This window comes from Xiphias gladius, chromosome 2 (genome assembly GCF_016859285.1).
Source record: "Xiphias gladius isolate SHS-SW01 ecotype Sanya breed wild chromosome 2, ASM1685928v1, whole genome shotgun sequence".
Classification (NCBI taxonomy): domain Eukaryota; kingdom Metazoa; phylum Chordata; class Actinopteri; order Istiophoriformes; family Xiphiidae; genus Xiphias; species Xiphias gladius.
Window position 1 is genome coordinate 15,915,143 of NC_053401.1, and position 21,740 is coordinate 15,936,882.

The 21,740-nt window shown below is 37.8% G+C and overlaps 1 protein-coding gene across 7 annotated transcripts in view; it reads left to right on the forward strand.

Annotated features, from left to right (window-relative positions):
- Positions 1-21,740, forward strand: part of LOC120803323 (synapsin-3-like) — a 114,659-nt gene that overhangs the window by 22,445 nt on the left and 70,474 nt on the right. For all 7 annotated transcript variants that reach the window (XR_005709322.1, XR_005709321.1, XR_005709323.1 and 4 more), the window contains exons 4-5: positions 10,041-10,132; positions 21,672-21,740. The exon at positions 21,672-21,740 is cut by the window's right edge and continues 88 nt beyond it. Coding sequence is in view for 2 of the 7 variants with exons in the window: in XM_040151704.1 (XP_040007638.1) it covers positions 10,041-10,132; positions 21,672-21,740 (161 nt within the window). In the remaining 5 variants the exon portion in view is untranslated. The remainder of the gene's footprint in view (positions 1-10,040; positions 10,133-21,671) is intronic.

Below are 21,740 nucleotides of genomic sequence, written 5' to 3' on the forward strand. Positions count from 1 at the left end.
GCCCAGGTAGCCCTACTTGGTTTAGTGTGTACCATATGGTATGGGCTGGAATCATCACTCCAGATTGCTCCAGGTCAGCCTGACGCTCTTTAGATGTTTTGCATGGTGTTTTTTTCCACAATCGGCATCCATCTTTGCAGACTACTCTCACTGAGTGTCTTCTTAGCATCCAGTCCTAGAAGCGTCCTAAGAATTTTATGACTTCCTGATAACATTACGAACTGTTGAAACAGGGATTTCAAGATCTTTGGCAAATGCCTTATAACCTTTGTAATTGTTATGTTTTTTGATAATAGCATATTTGATGCTCTCAGGCAGCTCTCATGGCTTTACCATTGGGAAAAAGAAACTGTAAACAATCAGCCCCTTTTTATGTAGTAAAACCATCATTCATAGGTTAATTCAGGTCATGTGAGCAGTGAAAATTAAGCACAGGTGTCCCTTTTTTTTTCTTTTTGATGAACTAATTTAAATCCATCAAAAGGGTGCCAATAATTGTGTCAATTTGCACTTTATGTCGGTTTTTTTTATTTCACTATATGAAAGCTTTTTTGTTGTTGTTTTTCAGTAACTTTGGACATTTTATTAAACTTTCTGATATACAATATACAAAATTGGTTTATTTTTATTGATTTCTGAGGATATTCTAAGTTCTTTACTTAAACTTCAGTGGTGTCAATAATTTCAACCAGGACTGTACTTATATCAGCAGTCGCATTATCAATAAACACCAGTGACCCTGTTCCATTGGCAGTCATACATGCCCATGCCATAACACTGCCTCCAACATGTTTGACAGATGATGTGATATGCTTTGGATCATGAGCCATTTCTTTCCTTTTCCAAACTCTTCTCTTTCCATCATTCTGATACAAGTAAATCTTGGTTTCATCTGTCCAAAGAATCATTTTCTAGAAATGGGCAGGCTTCTTTAGATGTTTTCTGGCATAGTCTAATCCAGCTTTTCTGTTTTTAAGTTTTACTGGTGGTTTGCACCTTGTGGTAAATCCTCTGTATCTACATTCATGAAGGCGTCTTTTGATAATAGACTTCGACACTGACGCGTCTCCCTTCTTATGAATGTTCTTGACCTGGCTAGATGTTGTGAAGGGTTTTTCTTCACCAAGGAAAGAATTATGTGATTATCCATTTTAGTTATCTTCCATGGTTGTCCAGGCCTTTTGTGTTGCTGACCATATTTTTGATTTGGCCACACCTAAAGTTTCTGCTATCTGTCCGCTAGGTTTGTTTTGTTTTTTTAGTATAATTATGGCCTCCTTCACTCTCATCGACACCTCTTTGGACCGCATTGAGAGTTCCCATGAACCGCTACTAAATGCAATTTCAACACTTGGAATCAAGTCTAGACCTTTTTATCTGCTTAATCTGTCATGAAATAACAAGTGAACAGACCACACCTGGCCATGATACTGGTTGTCAGTCAATTGTCCAATTACTTTTGAGCCTCTGAAAATGAGGGACTGTGTTTAAAAATGGCTGTAATTCCTAAATGATTAATGCAATATTTTTGTTAAAACCCTTGAATTAAAGCCGAAGTCTACACTTCAATTACATCTTGATGTTTTCATTTCATTGTGGTTGTGTACAGAGGCAAAATTATGAAAATTGTGTCACTGTCCCAATAGTAATGTACCTTACTTTAACTCCTTGTAAAATCATAAATTTTCATTTTTTCATTGCTGTTTGTGTACAGGTTAAACAAATTAGATACATTGTGTCAGTCAGGGAACTTTAAATGTGCTGGTAGAGTGTTTTTTTTTTTTTAATGTTGGGCGAACAAGGCTAGCCTAAGCACCTACTGGCTCCAGCATCCCCAATTCTCGCCAAGAAAATAAATAAAATTTTATCCCCATTAATGCTTAACTCTTCACTTACAGGCACAATATGTGATCCAAATGTAAACAACAATGTCACCCCACCACCAAAACACACAGTAACACAGAGAAAAGATTAGAAATTGTTATGACACTTAAATTGATTGAGCATTTTTTTTAATAGATGAACAAACACGAGACAACAAGTCAATGTAAATTAATGTTATGTTATAATTTTGTTTATGTCTGTAAACTTGTATTCAGGAGTAAAACTGACCTACAGTATATTTTCAGTTATGACCAGTTGAAAAACACAAAATGCTGATCTTGATTACTATGGCCAAGGTAATTTAGGTAATTTAGCGATGATAAGCTACTGGTAATACCAGATCAAGTATGACTATAGTATCACCACTTTATACTCAGACCCGGAGATTTGGTGTGTCTATCAAGACTGTGTGTTCCAAAGATCCAGAAGTTTAAGGGTTTAGGTATTATCTCCAGTGCCTTTAATGAAGTATCTTGGATGTGTGTAGCACAGTGGCAATGCCACGTTAAGGGCCTCTTTATGTGACAACTGGGTGCTGAATGTGACAAGGTCTGTTTGTGAATGAACAAGGGGTGGTTCTTCAGGGTTGCTGGACCATGTGTGGTTTGAGTCGTGTGGGGCAACATCTGCTCAACAGGCGCATGACCTTAACACTGCCCACAGTCCTTTCTGCTGCAGTCATAGCAGCTCATAGGCAGTTGGCTGTATGTTATCCATACCCCTTTTTTGGCTTGTATTTGCCCATGACTAGGGCATCTGGGTAAAACTTGCTCAACACAGACAATTTGGTTGGGTACATGCAGACATTTGACATTCCAGCTGCCCTCATGACTTCTGTTGCCCTATTACATTTAGCATCTGTCTTACATTTCAACATTTAATGCCTCAATGGATTATTTCACTGTTGTACAAGGTGGGAGCGATTAGCAGCAATTACCTCTGGTGGTGCATATAAATGCTCCACTGTACTTCATGTTTCTCAGTTACATCGGTATGTTATTCAACCGAGCTTATCAGGAATAACTTAAACATTCAGACGTAGTCAACAAGAAAGAATCTGCCCTGCAACTACTGTATGATCCCCATATGCTGAATCAAATCACTACAGACGGTTCTCTCTTAAGTGTTTTTATAAAACTAAATAGCTTTACCTCATATAACTTGTCATTTCACCATTTTCCAGACAATTTTTGACCCGAGCATTACAATGTGGTGTTTATGTAAAATTTCTCATCCAAAGTATTTTTATTTCAGCCAGGTTAAGGTTAAGGTTTTCTCCATTGAAAATAAAGAGGTGAAGAAAGGATAATAGCACTTTGTGTCACAGAAAAGCATCTTTTTTCAGATGAAAGGAAACTGCACAATAAGAGGCTCCATCTGGGCTAGAACAATTTATATCAACAGCCTTTCCAGTTTGGTCTTCCTCTGGGGACCAAATATAAAAAGAACGACTATCAGTGGAACAAGATCAGTGTTAAAAGTAATGTAATGGGCATTTGTGGAGAGGAAAAATGAAAGTTCTGTAAGGTAAATTATAGCTTAGATCTGCATAGACAGTTATGGGAAAATCTATTTTCTTATTTTGCCTTCATTGGCATCTTGTTATAGCTGCCTCTATAATTAGAAATTCCAATAATAATGTAATACATGGTATTCAACTGCTCTTTTCCATAATCATCACTATGAAGTATACTTTATTTTCAGTATTGAATCTTTATTGGTTATTTTTAATGTTTTTTACAACTAATTAATGAAAAGTATGTATACAATATCCACAGTAAAACATTTCTTTACAGGCATATTTCCATGTAATCTTGAAATCTAGACTGTCACTTCGGCTGCCATTTCAACTGTTTTAATTTCTTACTCTTCCAATGACAGTTCTCAACTGCTTTCATCTCTTACATTTCAGCAGATAGTCAGTTACTTTGATCTTGAGCATACTTTGAGCTTGTGAAGCTCAAAAAATGTATTAATTAAATGTATTCCTTTTCAAATGGCTATGTAAAAAACGCTTTTTCAACCACTGCGCCACCAGCCGTTATGTGAACACAGAGGTTGTAGAAACCCAGTTCAGCCACTGTGCCAGAATTCCTTCACAACCCAACTCTGTTCCAAGGGGGTTGGTCTTATTGTTTGCAGCTTGCAGAAACAAAAGAGCAGAGTTGTCCACTGCTCTGACCCACTTATGGAGTGGGGATTGCTTCCAGTTTAGATACATGACCGTAATCCCAATAAATCAGGCCAAGAATAACTCAGGCGTCTTTGTTGTATCAAAACTGTTTTAACACCGCATACTGGGTTAAAAAAAACCTAAAACAAAGCTATTCTTTACTCAGGAAACCAACTCAAACAGAAAATTGACTACTTGCTCATGTGTTGTATGGCAGCTACACTGGAAAACAACTGTCCAGTCGATTATGTAAATTACATGCTCAGTGCAAAATCACCCACAGAGCTGCAGCTTCATGGGATGGCTGAGACTACCTGCTACATTGTTTCTGTATATGTGAATGCAGCATTATTCTTAAAATGACAGTTTAACTGCTTTCATCTCCAACACTTCAACTGACCATTTACCTGCTTTCAGTGCTTACTCATCAACTGACAATGTCAACTGGTTTCATGGATTAGGCTGTAATTGAAATTTAAGCTTCTTTCATGTCTTGCTTTAGCTGACACTTCAGTAGCTTCCAGTGTTGACACATTTACTTACACTTCAAATGATTATTACTCTTTAGCTGATGGTTTAACTACTATAATTGACATTTCAACTGTTCACATACTGACACTTTTACAGTACTAGTGCTTACACTGAAATTACAGTTGAACAATTTCAGTTCATTTCATGGATTAGACACGGACTGGCATTTCAACAGCTTTATTCTCTTGCGCTTCAGATGATATTTTAGCTGCTGTCAGCTTTTACTCGCTGTTAGTTCAACTACAACTACTCAAGATGACCACCTGCCAATAGGGCAGCCAATACACTTCAACTGATTTCCGATGCCTCCTGCTTTAAAACTTCAGCTCCTTTAGTGCTTACACTTTATATGACAATTCACACTATTTTAATGGTTCATTTTAAACTGACACTTCAACTTCTTTTAGTTTTCCAACTCAAATTGCAACTCCGATATAATATTTCATATTCACTGAATTAACATTTTAAGACATTTTTGCCTGTTTACAGTGTTAGTTGCCTACTTGCACTGAATATATGCTATTTTTCTTTAAAACATTTAGCTTTTTCTAGTTATCTTGCTGCTCAGAAAAAGTTGCAGCAGATTATAGTTGAAGTCCAGCTTGACCAGTCCCTCCAAATTGTTTTTGCCAAAGGACAAAAGACCCTGTTTACTATTTGACTCATGACCAAACAAAAGGCACCTTAGCCACCTAAACCTCAGTGACATGGGTAAGTCCAAATCTAAAAATACTAGAAAAGATTACAAATGAGCTACTATCAAATGGTGTTTACTGTACTGTCCACAAGGTCACAGGCTTAGCAGTAAGGACAGAGTGCATGCAGCACTGCAGTGATAAGTGAGGCTTGCGTGGAAATTGCTCTTCCCAAGTTCTAACAGTGCCTTCTACTACAATAGCATGTGTCAGATATAAGATATCGTCAATTAAAATAGAAGATAATGTTGCTTCAACTGCCATTTTCATTTAAATACTGTGTTGTCCTTTCTTTGACATAGCAGTGATCCAGTATAAATTAGCTCCATGTAAATCTTTCCATTAGCTGTTCTCCTGTGGTAGAGAGAACAAAATGCTTTTACAGTTATAGTTTCCTCGGATTACAGTAAATAAACGAATTTGGTAGCAGTTAGCAGTGTGAGTGACTATGGCTGGCAGAACCTCAAATTGCAAAAACTAAAACAACAGAACATGGTTAAACCTAATCACAACCATACCGTCTTCTATAACTGTTCAGACTAACAGGTCAGCTGAAAACCAGCCTGAATGCAGGTCAACAGATGAGAAGAATCAGCTCTGCAGGCAGTTTTTCCATGTATCACTTCCTGTTTTCCTCTCCCAGGCAAGAGCTGCTCGAAGACAAGTGTCTGAATGTGTTACCATGATGGTAACCATGGTGTTGTGAAAAGCCTCCTGTCCTGGCTTCTGCCCCACACCAGCCACTTCATCCATGACTGCCCAATGACAGTAGCTGTAAGCACTACTCTACCCAGAACCAGCCAATCAGAGATGTCGTAGAATGCTCGGCCCTTGCCAAAATGTTGCCGCTCTCTGGCTTTATCCAGTCGCAGCAAAAGTCAATGTAGGCCTCTGTGTTTGGGATAGGATTTGTTTAGGAGATGAAATGATGGAGTATTTGTGTGTACATTTTAATGTGAGTGCCTGTGTGTTTGACTGTGTGTTAGGGTGTCTTAAGCATTTTATAGTCTTTTTTGGATAGGCATGTGCTGCTGAGCATATAGATGTTTCTTTCAGAGGCGGGTATCAGTAGAGAAGAGCTGAAAAAAGGAAGGGAGCCAAGTGCATGTCCTTGAGGTGCATTGAGTTTGAGTGGTGCCTAAATAAGATTATGGCATTTACACGCCCTGCTCTTCCTCTGAGAGTGCAATACAATAGATAAAAGAGGTGGGTGTTTTTTTTCTCTTGGCGAAAAAAACAAGTTTTGTTACGTTGGCGCTTTCTTTTCAAAACTGACTCACTCCTCTATGCAGAGTTTACAGCACTAAATGACAAGGAAATGTATCTTTGAAAGAATAATGCTGATAATATTTCCTCTTTATGTAGATGAAAGCTCATATAAAGCCTGGTAAAGCAGGCTTAAAGTCTCAAATGATGGTCACAGTATGAGAATGTGTAGATAGCAATTGATGAAACTTTCTATGGAAATTGGCAGGAGCTTGGTTGAGTGTAGGGTTGGCTGGAGGATCTGCTTCCCTCTCCATCAATGCTGGCGTTTTTGAAGGCTGATCTATATGAGACATGTTGCACTGCTTATCCACTGAAGCCTACAAAGCAGAGCAGCTTACAATACATTTGTGATATTGCAAGGCTATCACGGTATCAACTGAACATCAGCTGTCTGTCATTTAAACAACTGCTCCTTATTGTTCTAGCTACAAGATAACATTTTTGTGCAAATCACAAAATATTCATCAAAAAAAATAGTTCACGATAAAGTTTGTTGAATTTTCCATTGCGGTTCTAAATTGATATGGTTTTCTCTTTAAGACTCTGCTAAGTCTGGCCTTTACTCTTTATCTGTATGTGAATTCACCGATTTTTTTTTTTTTTTTTTGTCTGGTCACTTGGGGGCAGCGCAACAAGCTGTAACACAACAGTGACATGCTGTCACATTGTAAAGTTGATAGACCAAACATTTTAGCAAACAGTTGCCTATTTACAAATAAACGGGGACACGGAAAAACTGTAGTATTCATTTGGAGTTCTGTTTGTAAGTCTAATATTCAAACTCCTCTTAGCTTTGTTTGGTTTATGGCCAAAATAATGGGCCATTAAAATCAAAACAGTGAGCTAAAAGACACTAAAATGCTCAGTGTAACAGGAACTGCAGAGTCAGCTGATAATTCTCTGTGGGTTTGTCACTACAAGTGACACTTTTCACATTAGACTTGTCATCTGAGTCATTGCTAATAGAAAGATATTGATTAGTGCAGCTGTAAAGCTCCTGGGTTGATGTACTACATTAACTGTCACGCATGGAAACAAAGTTAAAGACACAGTGCCCAATAGTTCTTACTGGGCATAAGACATAAAAAAAATCCAAACAAACAGAAAAACCTGATATCCAGCATATTTGCTATCAAAAGAAAGCACTCTATTGTACTCTGAATATCCTTGGGAAATGTTTGAAAAGCATAAATCATGTCTTCCCTTAAAATTAACATCTTATGATAATTTCTATAAAATCATTTCTATAGCACAAAACCACACATTGTGATTATGTTCGTCTGTACCCTCCAAGACAGTATGCTGTGGTCCTGTGAAATTAACAGCAGATCAAGCTGAACTCTTGGCATCACCTTGGCATTTTCATTTGATTATTTTTCCTCTAAGTAATATTTCATTGTTACACATTGCAGTGTTAAGAGGGAGTGAATTTGGTCAATTGCTGACTCAGGATTGGAGTACTCAAAGTCAAATGAAATGCAGCCATGTTCTTTCTGTAGTGTTCAGTTTGGTAGTTGACCATGTCATGTCCAATTGAATTTTGGCTTTAGCAGTCAGCGGGCTGCTTATTTGGGGCTCATTAAATCCACTACATTAGTGTCATGTCTCATACTTAAAAGTGATGTGAAGAAACAACTAACAAATGGAAGTGTTCAATGACTGAGGTCAACAGCTGGTGACTGCACTATACAGACAAATGGTAACTGTACATATACCCTACTTTTACAATAAAGGTATTGGTTGTCCCCCATGAAACAATTATTCATAAGACCCTTTGTTGCACATATATTGAATTGTCTTAAAAACCTCAATTTTGTTAGCCACCTACACCACAGAAGTCATGTTATGATAATAAACAGTTTATTTACAGGTACTGTATGCAGAAATTCTTTGATTTTACTGTACTTCAAGAGCAACATATCCCCCTCATTCATCAACAAGTTTAAGAGTCTACAGCCATGCTAGCAGCTCTGTGAGGCTTTAGGCAAAACGATGCTCTGAGCTAAATGCTAATATCAGCATTCTAACATGCTCACAATGATAATGTTAACATACAAATGTTTAGCAAGAATAATGTTTACTATGTTTATCATTTTAGTTTAGCTTGTTAACATGGTAACATTTGTTAGTTAGCACTAAACACTAAGTACAAGTAATGTTGAAGGGAATGCCATCACTCATTGCAGGAAGATGAAAAGTCAGGCGATGACCAAAGTCACAGAAAGACCAACATTGCCATCCCTAGAGCCATGACGCTAGCACCGCTAAAACCTATTTTTATCAGATGCTACTTTCACAATTTCAGTGTACTTTATCCACTAGAATCTTCCTGGATTGATTGCTAATACCAATACACTCATCTGGGTCACCTCAATTATTACTGTGCACTCTTACTACTCTTTAGCAGTAGTAGTCTTTTGTTGCTCTGGGTATTGGCTCTCAGGCTGCATTCAGGCTGAGGTAACTCATTGGTGACTAGAGCTTGTTTGGGTCAAAGCAATTTTGATAGTTTTGCACCACACCCACCTGTAACCACACCCAACAGTGATGTCATGGTGTACTGACAACACCCTACAGTACCCTTCTACATCACTATTCGGCTAATGCTATGTTGCGATTTAAACTATATTTTGAGTTAGTTTAGTTGAGTAACTTTATTTTGACAATGTGTATTATAATACTTATCTAAAAAGGTGCTAGAATGAACATTAATTGAATTTAAAAAAAAAAAAAAAACATGTCCCCCTTAACACTAACTTTTTTCTCATACTGCATTTTCACTATTGAATAAGAAACCTTTCGTGAAAATGCAGTTATGTGGCAGAGGAAAAGTTCATTTCAGGAATGCTAAATTTGGCCTTAAGCATTAACACCAATAGATTCTTGACTGCAGTGACAATCATTAGAATGAAAACTCATTTTCCCTCTCCGGTCCTCATCCATCCAAAAAGTCCATTCCCAGAAGTTTACAGAGACTCTCGCCTCTCCTTTTGAGGATCTCTGGGAGTTTGACTGAGTCAGTAGGTAGCCGGCTACAACCTTTCACAAGGCCCTTACTGTCCAGGAGGCCACACACTTGGGATAACTCAATTTGCCTCCTCTCCTTAAGTCCCTCTGTCTTTCTTACTCTTATCTTTTACTCTTTAGCTATGCAATGCAGAAATATAAAATTAAGTGAAAGAATCTATTGTTTGCACTTCCACCAAGGTTGTAGGTAGTTTTTCCTGTTTTTTTTTGTTTTTTTTTCTTCATAGGAAACTGCTGGAGCTTGTATCTGTAGCTCCATCACAGGACATTCACAGGTCAAAGGCATGACACAATAGGACATTCATTATTTTAGCTTTTTAAAAGAAATAAGAAGACTTTTTGTGTATCTGAAGACTGAGTCAGGGAGTTAAATTAATGTAGACAAACTTGACCTGATACACTATAATGTTTTAGGATGCATCATCTAATCTCCAGGGGCGTTTTCTACTTCTGTTCTCCAGGCGGAGTTCTCAGAGATCAACCTGGCCTCCTACGTCAACTCGGGATGTATGGTGGACATGCAGGTCAACAAAGGTGGCACTAAAGTGGTCAGGTAAATTAATCAAGGCCTGACAGAGAGCTCCTGTCCTTTGACTCATTTGCCACACAATCTGTAATCTGCATCAGTGAGCTTGCACAAGGACTCCAGTTCTTTTCTCTCAGTGGCATTGAGCATGACTCTGTGTATGTATATATGACATTGCTTGCACTGAGAGAAATCAAGGCTGTAATGTGATCATGCTAGTGGAAAAATAAAAAAAAAAGACGGCAGCTGTGGCTTAGGAGGTAGAGCGGAGATAGAGCGGATCATCCACTCACTGGAAGGTCAGTGGTTTAATCTCCGGCTCCTCCAGTCTGCATGTCAAAGTGTCCTTGGTCAAGATACTGAACCGCCGATTGCCCTTATGGCTATGCCATTGGTATGTGTGAGTGTGTGTGAATGTGGCATGTAATGTAAAGTACTCTGTATAGTCGATAAGACTAGAAAAGTGGAGTCCATTTACTATTCTTGCCCACTACTTGCCAATTTTTCTGGTAACTAAGAGGGTAGTTTGTTAGTTGTGTTTGGTCTTTTTTCAGTTTTTTTTTCCCATTTATTTATGGCATTTATTGCAATATGTTACAAAAAATAATCTACTTTCTAGTTAAAGATGTCCAATGAAATGACTTAAAAAATAGGAAAACCATGAATACAGGATATAATATAGTAATGCAGTAAACTGCTTGTGACGCAGGTTCTTGTTTATTATATAAACATCCGTGCTGATTACAGTGCATCTGGTGATTGCTCTGTATTTTGATCCCATGTAATATACAGATATAACTATAAAGATCCAGTCATGTGAACTTTCCTTGGATGGGATCAGATAAATATTTGGCCACCCTGTTGAGCCAGTTGTGCCTGTGCAGGTAATTAGAATTCAATGCAGGAATGGCAGACTCTGCCACTAACAATAAAAACTACTATATTGACAGGTAGTTACAGATTATAAATAAATTGAATGGCTATTGGTGAAAAACATGGACTATAAATAGTAGTTAGTAAATATATATAATATATTATATATATATATAATATAATAAATAGTTTAAAGTTCTTTTCACTTTATCTTTTTTTGTGAGCTACTAGGTTGAAAGCATTATTTGTGGTGGATTTGTTTATTTTGGCTTAGTTTTCATATTACTACCATCATACTTTTGCTTCTTCACACAAACTTGTCTTGATGAACTAGTGAGCCATAACAACCACTAAAATGAAAACATGACAAGTCTGACCACTGGTTCTTGGTCCCAAGGCATAAAATTAAGTGTTTACATGCAATTTTGCTACCACTATGTGTGATTTTTAACATGGCATACACTGTACAGCCTACAGTACAACAGAGCGACACGCCACAAGGTACAGTAGTTACGGCATGTTGTTCCCTGCAGCAGTGCTGTAGTCAGCTCTTTGGCTTCTCCGCTCTCTGTCGCAAAAACTATAATTGATCATGATGCATTTCTGTGCTAATTCCATTTAACTGCCTATTAATGTCTTGTAAAATTCAAAATTGCATGCATTATTTTTTAGAATATCAAGGGTTATCTGAAAAAACATTCAATTTGAGGAGTTTCATTCACGATTTATGATGGAGTTTACTGAATACATGAAGACTGCCAAAATAAATCCAGTTATGAGATGCATTCATGACAACTCTGAATCCGTCAAGTATGATATTTCATCAGAGAAAACTTATCTGTTAAACCTGTGAGGTTTTTAGTGTAACTATCAGCAACTAAGGGCTTACAACAGTATCATATCCAACAAATAACAGAAAAACCTTTATGAAAAGTGACTTTTATTTAAATCAAACCATGTCACTAATTTTGACTTCATAAAGGTCACGTTTAAAATGTGAAATACTTAGAAAAAGCGACATAACCAATAAAATCACTCATGCAGCAATTTAGCAACAATTTTATGCACATATGTTGCTTGGATGGCCTTAACAACAAACAAATAGGGGTTATAATGAGCATTGTAGCTCATTGTGCTCAGAAGGAGTAGGACTGTTGATATGTAGATTGACAGTAAGATACATGTAGCTTATAATCAGACTGAATAGCCATTTTATTTCACTTAATTCATCCATCCTGAAATTGTTAGCTGTGGTAGCATTTGCAGTAAAGAAAAAAAAATCACGTTGATTGAAAAAATGTTTCACTTTGAAAGTTGTTCTTTCTGTGGGTCGAATAACAATCCCCTATACAGCTGTGCACAGCAATGTCCATGCTTGTTACAATTTTCATGGATGTAGCTAGGTGGCTGGCTAAAGTGCCTTTATGTGATAGTCAGTATACAGAGAGAGTGAGAGAGAGAGAGAGGAAACATGGGGAGAGAGAGAGGTATGACATGCAACAAGGGTCCCCCGGCCAGGAGATGCTGCATGGACATTTTGGTTATATGGTATGCACCTTAACCAGCAGGTTACTGGAGTGCCCCATTCCACTGCTTTTTTAACTTGCAGACACAATGGGCACAAAAAACAGACCTATTTGCCTTGCTGAGCAAATCAGAGATGTGGGCAGCAATTCAGAGGTCTGGAACCAGGCTAGCTTACACGTCAGCCTCATTTTAATAGTGGCTGGAATGCTGGCATTTCACAGGAAAAAAAAGCCAAAAAGGCTAAATTTAGCAAGGGCAGCCAGAAATGGTGGACTTCATCTTGTTAGTTTAAAAGTTATTATGTACAGTTTAAACAATTTTCTATGAATACGTGGAAAAATCTCACATTAGCTGAACTAATGTCACCAGAGTAAATACTGATTTTAGAAAGTGTTCTGAGTTTGACGCAATACTACACTGAATTTTGTGTTCATATGGGCTATTTTTGTTGTTTGAGGTTCCCAAACTTGTCACATTCCTCGCCATCCTCAGCCCAACAAATGGAGGAAAGGACGCAGCCAGATTACATTAGCAGATCCTTGTCTGGTTTATTCTTTTTCTCCTTCTATTTCATTTTCTGTCCTGAAGGCTCCTGGTCTCAGCCAGATGGGGCCACCCCTTTTTCCTTTCCAGTACTTACAGCACTTACTTCAGGTAATGATTTAATGCTTAGACCACACAGAGACGATTCATACACACACACAAACACAAACACATACACACAAAGACAAATCTTAACCCCCCCTTCCCTTGACCCCTCTGAAAACCCATTTTCATCAGTGAAGGACTGTCTGCCTGGACTGTCAGCCTCAACATCTAATACCACAGAAAGGGTTCATCTTGGTACCGAACAAATAAATCCCGCTCCCAGACATGCTGAGCTCAGACATGGCTTTAGAAGACCTGAGGGTGGTTTTCTTTAGTGCTGAGACTGTAATGAAACCGTACAGAAGCCGTGAGGTCTACTCCACCATCCCTGTTTTCGTAATATAACCGAGAATAAAAATGGACCCGCTAATTCACTCAAACTCCTAACAACGGTTATTTCCCCTTCTGCCAGAGTTATTTGGTGCTCTATCCCTCTTGCAGCTCCTTTCCTCATTACATATGCCTCCCATGTGATTCTTCTGCAAGTCCTCAACACAATCACTATTAAGCAACTAAACTTTCTCTGATTTGTTTTTCTGGTAGATGTGCTTAAGTTACACCCTCTCCTGATTGGATTTTAGAGGTGTAATTCAAATCAATCTCCAACTCTTTGTTATTTTAGTTGTTGGTGTGTGTCCTTTGTTTTCTATGTGACCTTTACTATGTTCAGTGTGGTGTGGAGTTGAGCCCTGGAGTGCGATCACAGCTGGAGGCGATCCAAAGCTCTGACCAGGCCACTGCCCAGGATCATAGCCGTTGCCAGGTGATACCGGGCCAGGGGCCACAACTGCAACCACAAGGAGTCCTAGATCCATGCCAGGGGACCACAAGATGATGCTAGGTTACAGGGAGTCACTGTACACACAGAAAACAGAGAGTTTGTCAAGGTGTCTTTGGATATGGTAGTTTTATGTGTACACTCCTGAATAAAAACACAAAAAAGGAACTGTCTGATTCTGACCGTTCCTAGAAACTTAATAAACAACATCACAATTTGCTGTGATTGGATCCAAGGTGTTAGAACTAAAGGCTATTACTTTCTCTGTTTGCATGTAAAGTTTGTCCAACTTTCTTATTTTTGGTCCACTTTTTATCATTTCCCTTTGTTCTACCATCCACCAATTAAATCTCAATTCACCAATTAAACAAAAAACAAAAAAACAAGAAAAACATGATTGCAAAATTGGACAAAGTGGACAAATTCGGTTTTGGAAAAACCCCTTTTGAGTTATTTTTGATTGATGATGTTTATCATTTAACAAAAGCATTCTAAGTTTTCATTAGCAGGGGAGCCAAAGCAAGAATTACGGTAACCCCTGAAGCTAATATCAGAGGTTAATGTTTGATTTGACTAAACATTTTGTTGCATAAAAGTAAGAACACACTGCTGCAGCACTGCCAAAAAACTTGTCAAGGCAGTCTGTCTCATATGTTAATTATTAATTTAATTGCTTTGGATTTGCAACAGTTATTACAGTTATTCTCAAAGTTGCACAAGGCAAGATATTAATGTAAAAACAGCTATCCTGGGTTGAAACATAGAAAGCTGAGTGAGAAAAAAGAAAGCCCTGTCCCTTTTAACAGTTTACTGATTGCTGCATTGCAGGACTTTTTGACCTTAAGTTCAAATACATTTACCCTTCGAAAACCTTTCCATATTAACACTTAAAAGCTAGTTTAACATTTAGGCAAATATGCTTATTTGCTTTCTTTTCAAGAATTACATTAAAAGATTGATACCCCTCTCATATCTGTGCTTTAACCGGAGGCTGGAAGCTGAAACTGAAGCAAGCCGCCAAGTTAGCATAGCGTAGCCTAGCATAGCATAAAGACTGAAAGTAGTGGGCAAAGGCTAGCCTGGCTCTTTTTTCAAATTTTAAAAAACAAATCAACCTACCAGCATCTCTAAAGCTCACTATTTGGCACAGTGTATTTCTTTTATTTATACCATAGATGCACAATGAACAGTAAAAACAATCCCTAGTATGTGGTTTTATGCAGTTTAGCTATTTCTTAGTCACTGTATAGAACTAAGAATAATTATAGAATAGTTACAGCACATAACTCTTCCATTAACAAGTCTTTATGCTAAGCTCGGTTCCAGGTCCATTCTGAGACATCCAATAATTTTGTCAATTTATATAGCTTTATACAGTCATTCGAGGCAGATGGTGGCCACCGTGAGCTGGGTTCTGTTCAAGGTTTCTACCTGTTAATAAGTTTTCCTTGCCACTGTCGCCTATTGCTTGCTCATAGGGGAATGCTTGGTCTCTGTAAATATAACTACAAAGAGTGAGGTCCTGACCTGCTCTATATGAAAAGTGTCCTGAGATAACCACTGTTATGATTTGGGGTAGTATAAATAAAATTGAATTGAATTAAGTTCATATGTTGAATATGTTAGCAAACAGTTACCTTTTTACACATCCAGCAGACCTGGAGAAAATTACTATTTATATGAAGTTGTGCTTCTGTCCAGCTGATAAATGTAAGTCAAATTTCCCCTATCCTTTTAGCTCTTTTTTAGTCTCCATCAACTCCTGAGAGAAATAACTGACTCTTTAGCTGCCTGAAGCCATTCACTTACTTTATTCTGTTTGCTGTTTGGTACTGTACTGGTAGTGTATAGTGTATAGTGGGATTTACAGCTGTCTACTGCTGCTAGAAACAAGGTAGATAAGAGTACTGAGATTGAAACCAAACTGAACTTTGGTGCTGGAAAAACAAAACAATGAGCTAAAAGATGCTAAAACGCTCAGTAGAGCTGAGGGGAACTGCAGAATCAGGTGATAACTCCCTGTAGGTTTATCACTACAGGCCACCCTTTTCAAAACATCAATTATAACCACTCTAAATAGTGAGTTCATGAGGTGTTAGTAGGCAGATGTTTGAACCTTGGCCCGAGCAAGGCTAGCTGTTTCCTTCTGCTTTCTGTCTTTATGCTAAGCTAAGCTAATTGCCTCCCAGCTCCAGCTCCATACTTAACGCATAGATACGAAAGTGGTATCAGTCTTATCTAATTCTCAGGGAAAAAAGCAATTTTAGGAGGAAGGAGTTCAGTTTTGGCATAAGTCTACATATCAATTTTGTGGCACTATATAGAGTTTTTTTTTTTTTGCTATAGTGTCTGTCCTCCTGATTGGAAAGAACAGATTTTTCACTCTAAGGTGTATTTCCTTCCAATGATGGAGAGCCAATTTGGCACAACACACCATTGTGAACGATCGCTGCACTGATCCTCGGTATGTACGATTTGACATTTGTGGCATTCCTGCAGAGTTCTACTCTGATCATCCTTATCAATGAGAGACATACTAATGGAAGAAGATAAGGGTCTTACCAGCTTTTGGTTCAGGCACAGGGCCGTTATGAGGACAAAAGTTCCCCACAATTCAGACATCCCTGTTGAGCCTATTAGAAGGTCAGAGATTCTGTAAGATAAATGGATCTGGACACCAAATGGCAGCATATTGTCTTGGGTTTGAATCGTTTCCTGTTCTAGGAATGCTGATGAAACATCCTGTGTTGGCACAGTATTGTATAATGGTCTTATACAACTGTCTGGCTTGCAGTGTGTTAATAACCAGACATGTGTAAAGTGTGTTGAACTTCTCTCTGCCTTTTAAACAGCAATGTTTGTTTGAGCTTTGAGCAGTACTTTCTTTTCCTATCACTCTTCATCACAGGCTTTTTTCTCCTCTTTTCTATTTCACTGAATTAAACCTGCATTAACATTTTTGGTCACTTGGGGCAGTGGAAATAAGCTATAAATACAACATTGACATGTTGTCAAGTTATAAAATTGATACGGCGAACTGGCTAATAAACAGCTAGTAAACAGCAGATGCAGAGCAACATCAGTATTCAATTTAAGTTGTGTCCCTGGCCACCTGATAAATATAGGCATGATATTCACTCTTCTTTTAGCCCTGTTTTGGTCTTCACCAACTTGGGAAATATCCAGTTCATTAGCAGCTACATTCGCCTCCTAGTTGCTAATTTTGTCTATCTGCAATTCGGTGATGGGCAGCCAGTGTACAGTGGACTCCGATGAGAAGTTTGAGACCCATCAAGACATTTAAGTTGCGTGTTGGAAAATCAAAAGACTGAGCTGACAGACATTAAAAGCTCTGTGATGAGGGGATCTGCAGAGTATGGTGATAAGTCTATGTTGGTCCCTCACTAACAGCAACAACTTTCCCATTCACATAGTCATGATTGTAGAAGGCATGCTACAGTTCCCTATAAACAGCTAATAACTCACACATACATCAAGCACAGTTATGCAGTGTCACTGTCAATATTTGTCAGTAGACTGAAATAATTAAAAGATGTATGAATAAGGTTTCTCCAAGTAAAACATCGTTCTAGAAATAATTGACATTATCATCAATTAAAGCAGAGAAAAGACAGTTGAGACAAACTGTTCCAAAGAAGTTTGATTTAAGTGTTATTCTTTTCACAGGTTTAGCTGACTTGACTATAAGATGACTTGCTAAGATGGATATTTTTTCTGGCACATTGGTCCCTATCTTGCTAATTACTATTCAAGTGTTATAAGTGGGCTCATGATTCCACATGGATCAATTCTCCCCTCATTTTCTGATCTATAACCACGGTATCCCCCTATCAGTGCCCGTTATCAGCCTTTATTGCACTACTAATAACCCATTCAAAGGGTACATTAGCATATCACCCGTGAAGTGATGTCTGTAGGGCCCAAGTGATTTGGATCATAAAGCATAAATGTCCTGCTGTAGTGTAATCCAGAAACCACGGGGCACCGTGCTTCTGCAGAATGAGTCCAAGTGAAGGCACAGAAAAACAAAGTTAATGGGTAACTAACCTCAGTAATGCTCTACCGCTATAGGGCACTGCCTCCATTAACCATAGCACAGTGAAAGCCATCCTACTGAGCAGAATGTCTTCTGCATCTGGCCCTTCTGTGGTAATGAGGTAGAAAAAAGGTGTCATCTACCAGGTTTTATGCATGCATGCACTTAGCATTGCATAGAGAAAATGGTTTTCCTGTGCTGTTAAACAGTTAAGCTTGTTGTAGTGAAAAGATACTAATAGATAAAAACAAGGGATAAGATGCTCTCTTGAGTGTACAGCTGTACTGTTAATAAATCAGACACAGAAATTGTATTAAGGCATCTCCTGTGAGGATACTGGCACATTTCAGGTTTTCATTTAGTTAATGAAACATTATGACAAGGACGGCATTTAGTCAAAGACAGCCAAAATGTCAGGATCGACAGTATAAAGCCAAAGACCTATTTATGGCCCTTTACGTAAAGACAGCACTGATGCAGAAGCCCAGTTGAGTAGGTGACACCAGTATCATCAATATAATCCTTTCCAGCCCAGACATTTAAACAAAACTTGTAAAAAAATTAGATATAAATTGTAACTGGGATTGTAGTTTACTATAAGCTATATTTTGACCTTTTTAAAACTGTGGTGGTTATTATTTTAAAGATGGAATTAAATCTCAGCAAGCACACGTCAACAACATTAGCTCTAGTCTGTTAGCCATGATTCCACCAACTCTACGAAAATGGTCTTTGAGATGCTAAGGGTTCCTCTTCAGCAAATGTTATCCAGGAGGTGACCATGCTTAACATGGACCCAAAAAGATGAAACCCAGTAGGATTTATCTTTCTGGAAGTTTACTAGTACCTAGAACTTGCTTCTATGCTTGCTTCCAAACCCAGCTGAGCTGTAATATTTCCCTCCAAAGCAAGATTGACAAGCATGAAAAACGTGGTTATTCAGCTCCCTGTATACTGCACATGTTTTTAACTCTTGCTTGAGTGAGTTAAAATTGTTTCAGGTGGTTTGTGAAAATTTTGTACCATTCAGGTGATTAGGAAACGTTACAACTACGTTCCAATAAATTGGCCCATCCTCTCCTCTGAGTACTATGATCGAGATTGAGGGCACTGAGTTTAGTAGACTCTACTGAACTGTCATTGGTTCAACATCCAATGACTGATAATGGATGGCTGACAAAACCAAATGTCATTTTAGTTTATTACAACAATGCTGACACTTTCTTCTCCTATTCAAATTATTATTTGGTCATAATGATAGAAGACTTGTAAGAGCTTACATCTGTTCATCTGAGTGAATGGTCACTAATGTAAAACTATTCAAAAGACTTGATAGATATAATTTTTCATAATTGTAACCTGTTTTTGATTTCCCTAATTCCAGGACAACAGTGTAAATGCTCTAATTTCATATGAATAATAAATTGTAAGTGTCCAATGCCAGAATTTCATGACCAAACAAGGAGAATCTGCCGTATCAGCTCCATCCAGTATAAATAGCAGTCTTTGGTCTGTTGCCACTGTGGCTGAGTGCAGCAGCAGGGAGGAAAAGCTTTAGTTGCCCTTTCGCCAAGACCAGATCACTTAGCCATCCTGCCAGTCCTGTCCGTGCCGTCTAACATAAGCAACACTTGAGGACCCAGAGTCTGTTTGGAGTCCTGGGTGTAATTTCAATCCACAACCTGCAGCCCTTTTAGTTCCTGCATTGTGTGTGTGTTTACATACGCTTAAATGCATGCAGAATTTTACTGCACATAACTGATGTGAAAGTTTCCTTGTCTATATCTGTAGGTCAACAAAGTAATCTAGTAAAAGCTTTGGCTGTGTAACTGCTGGTCAGGTGTTGGATTGTTAACTTGTGAAAAACATATAAATAGTAATTTTACTTTGCCTTATTAAACCTGAAGTCATTAAAAATATTTATATTAACATTGAATGAAATGAGTATGTAATATGAAATTTGCCTCTCATAGTAACAAAGCCACAGAGAATTATCACCCAAATCTGCAGTTCCCCTTAGCTCTACAGAGCATTTTAGCATCTTTTAGTTAATTGCTTTGGTTTTACAGCCCAGAACTTTATTATTTTTGTTCAATTTCACTACTCTGATCAACCTTGCTTCCAGCTGTTTTCAGTGAAAAAACAACTGAAAAACCCACTTTACATTACCTGCCCAGCACCAAACAGCAGACAAAATTAGCAAGTAGCTAAAGAAAATCATTAATTCAGCTTTAATCATGCTATTTTATTTGTAATTCTCATTTAACAAATTGTTTTAAAGTGTTTGGATTTTGACTTTACACATTGTTGTACATTATATTCTTATTTAAAGCCATATTTGAAAAACGTGTAATTGTCATAGTAAAATGTATGATTTATATTCTTTGTATATGAACATACAATGTGTAATTTGTGCTGAATGATTTTAAGCACTTTTATATAAATTTCATTGATTAGAATATTGTACTAAACTGTATGGAAACACGAAAGTGTGTAGTACTAAACTGGCACATACAAGTGTTTTACTGTAAAGGCCATTTAAAAAGTGCAATATGTACTGTAAATTCACTTTTTTTTACCTATACTGTATGATTCAGTTATATTTTGCAGTTTGGGAATGGAGATTTTCAATGTAGAATAATATATAATAATATGTAATACATAATACACATTTTAACAGCTCTCCAAATGTCAGTCACTTGACTGATCAAACTAGTAAAAATCAAAATAAGAGCATGTTAGTGTGAGACAACACCTGGTAGCATTAAAGATGCGAAAAAGATCTGAAACATGCACAGTTGCACAATACTTAAATCAGCACTGACAACATTAATAGGTAAAAATGACTTCAGTCAATGTGAATTTCCTGAGTAAATTTGAAATGTAGACAGGTTTAAAGGAGGCCTCCAGGTGCCTGATGGGTCGGTTGGCCCTGCTCCCAGAACAGTTTGTAAAGGAAGGATTAGACTGTGTTAATTGGATGGATGGTCCAAAAAGATTAGGTACACTGAGGAGCATTTCTTCACACCATAAGCCAGACATATAGTCAGTGAATAATGGAGCCGTTGGCTCCAAAAACGCAGATACAGTGTGTTAATGTGCTGACAGAGCTGTGGGCCCAGGAGGAGCCAGTGTGGTGCAGATGTCTGAACTGAGCACAGTCAGGATAGAGGTTAAGCAGAATTTTCAGAAGAGATTCTTTTAAAGCTTTAAGTAAAAAACATCCTCTGTCGAAAAAAGCGACATTAATTGCTTTTATGGCTTCTTAAATGATATTCATGGCGTGTAAATTCCTTCTTCCATCACCATGTCAACATCTGTCACTCATCGTAACAGATCTTGACATGGTGACTTTACCGAGTAGGGAGGAGAGCAAGACATAGGGTACGCTACTGTTTCTTGGGCATAGTTTCATATTGTTGCTTCAAAATTAAAAACGTCAGCAGTGGAAGATTTTGTAAAATTTTTGAAAAATCTTAAGAAAAGATTTGACAATAGACTAAAAGCCTGTGAGAATGATTGGATAAACTAGAATATACTTAAATGTAATCTGGTACCCTTAAACTACCTTTAATTTTATCACACAAAACCCCAGTTTACATTCTTAAAAAAACCATGCAGATTGGTGACCCAAACAATTTCCGTATTTGATGGTTTTCATTTCCATATCCCTCTTGCTGCAGGTCCTTCAAACCAGACTTTGTCCTGATTCGCCAGCACGCCTACAGCATGGTCCCTGGTGAGGACTTCAG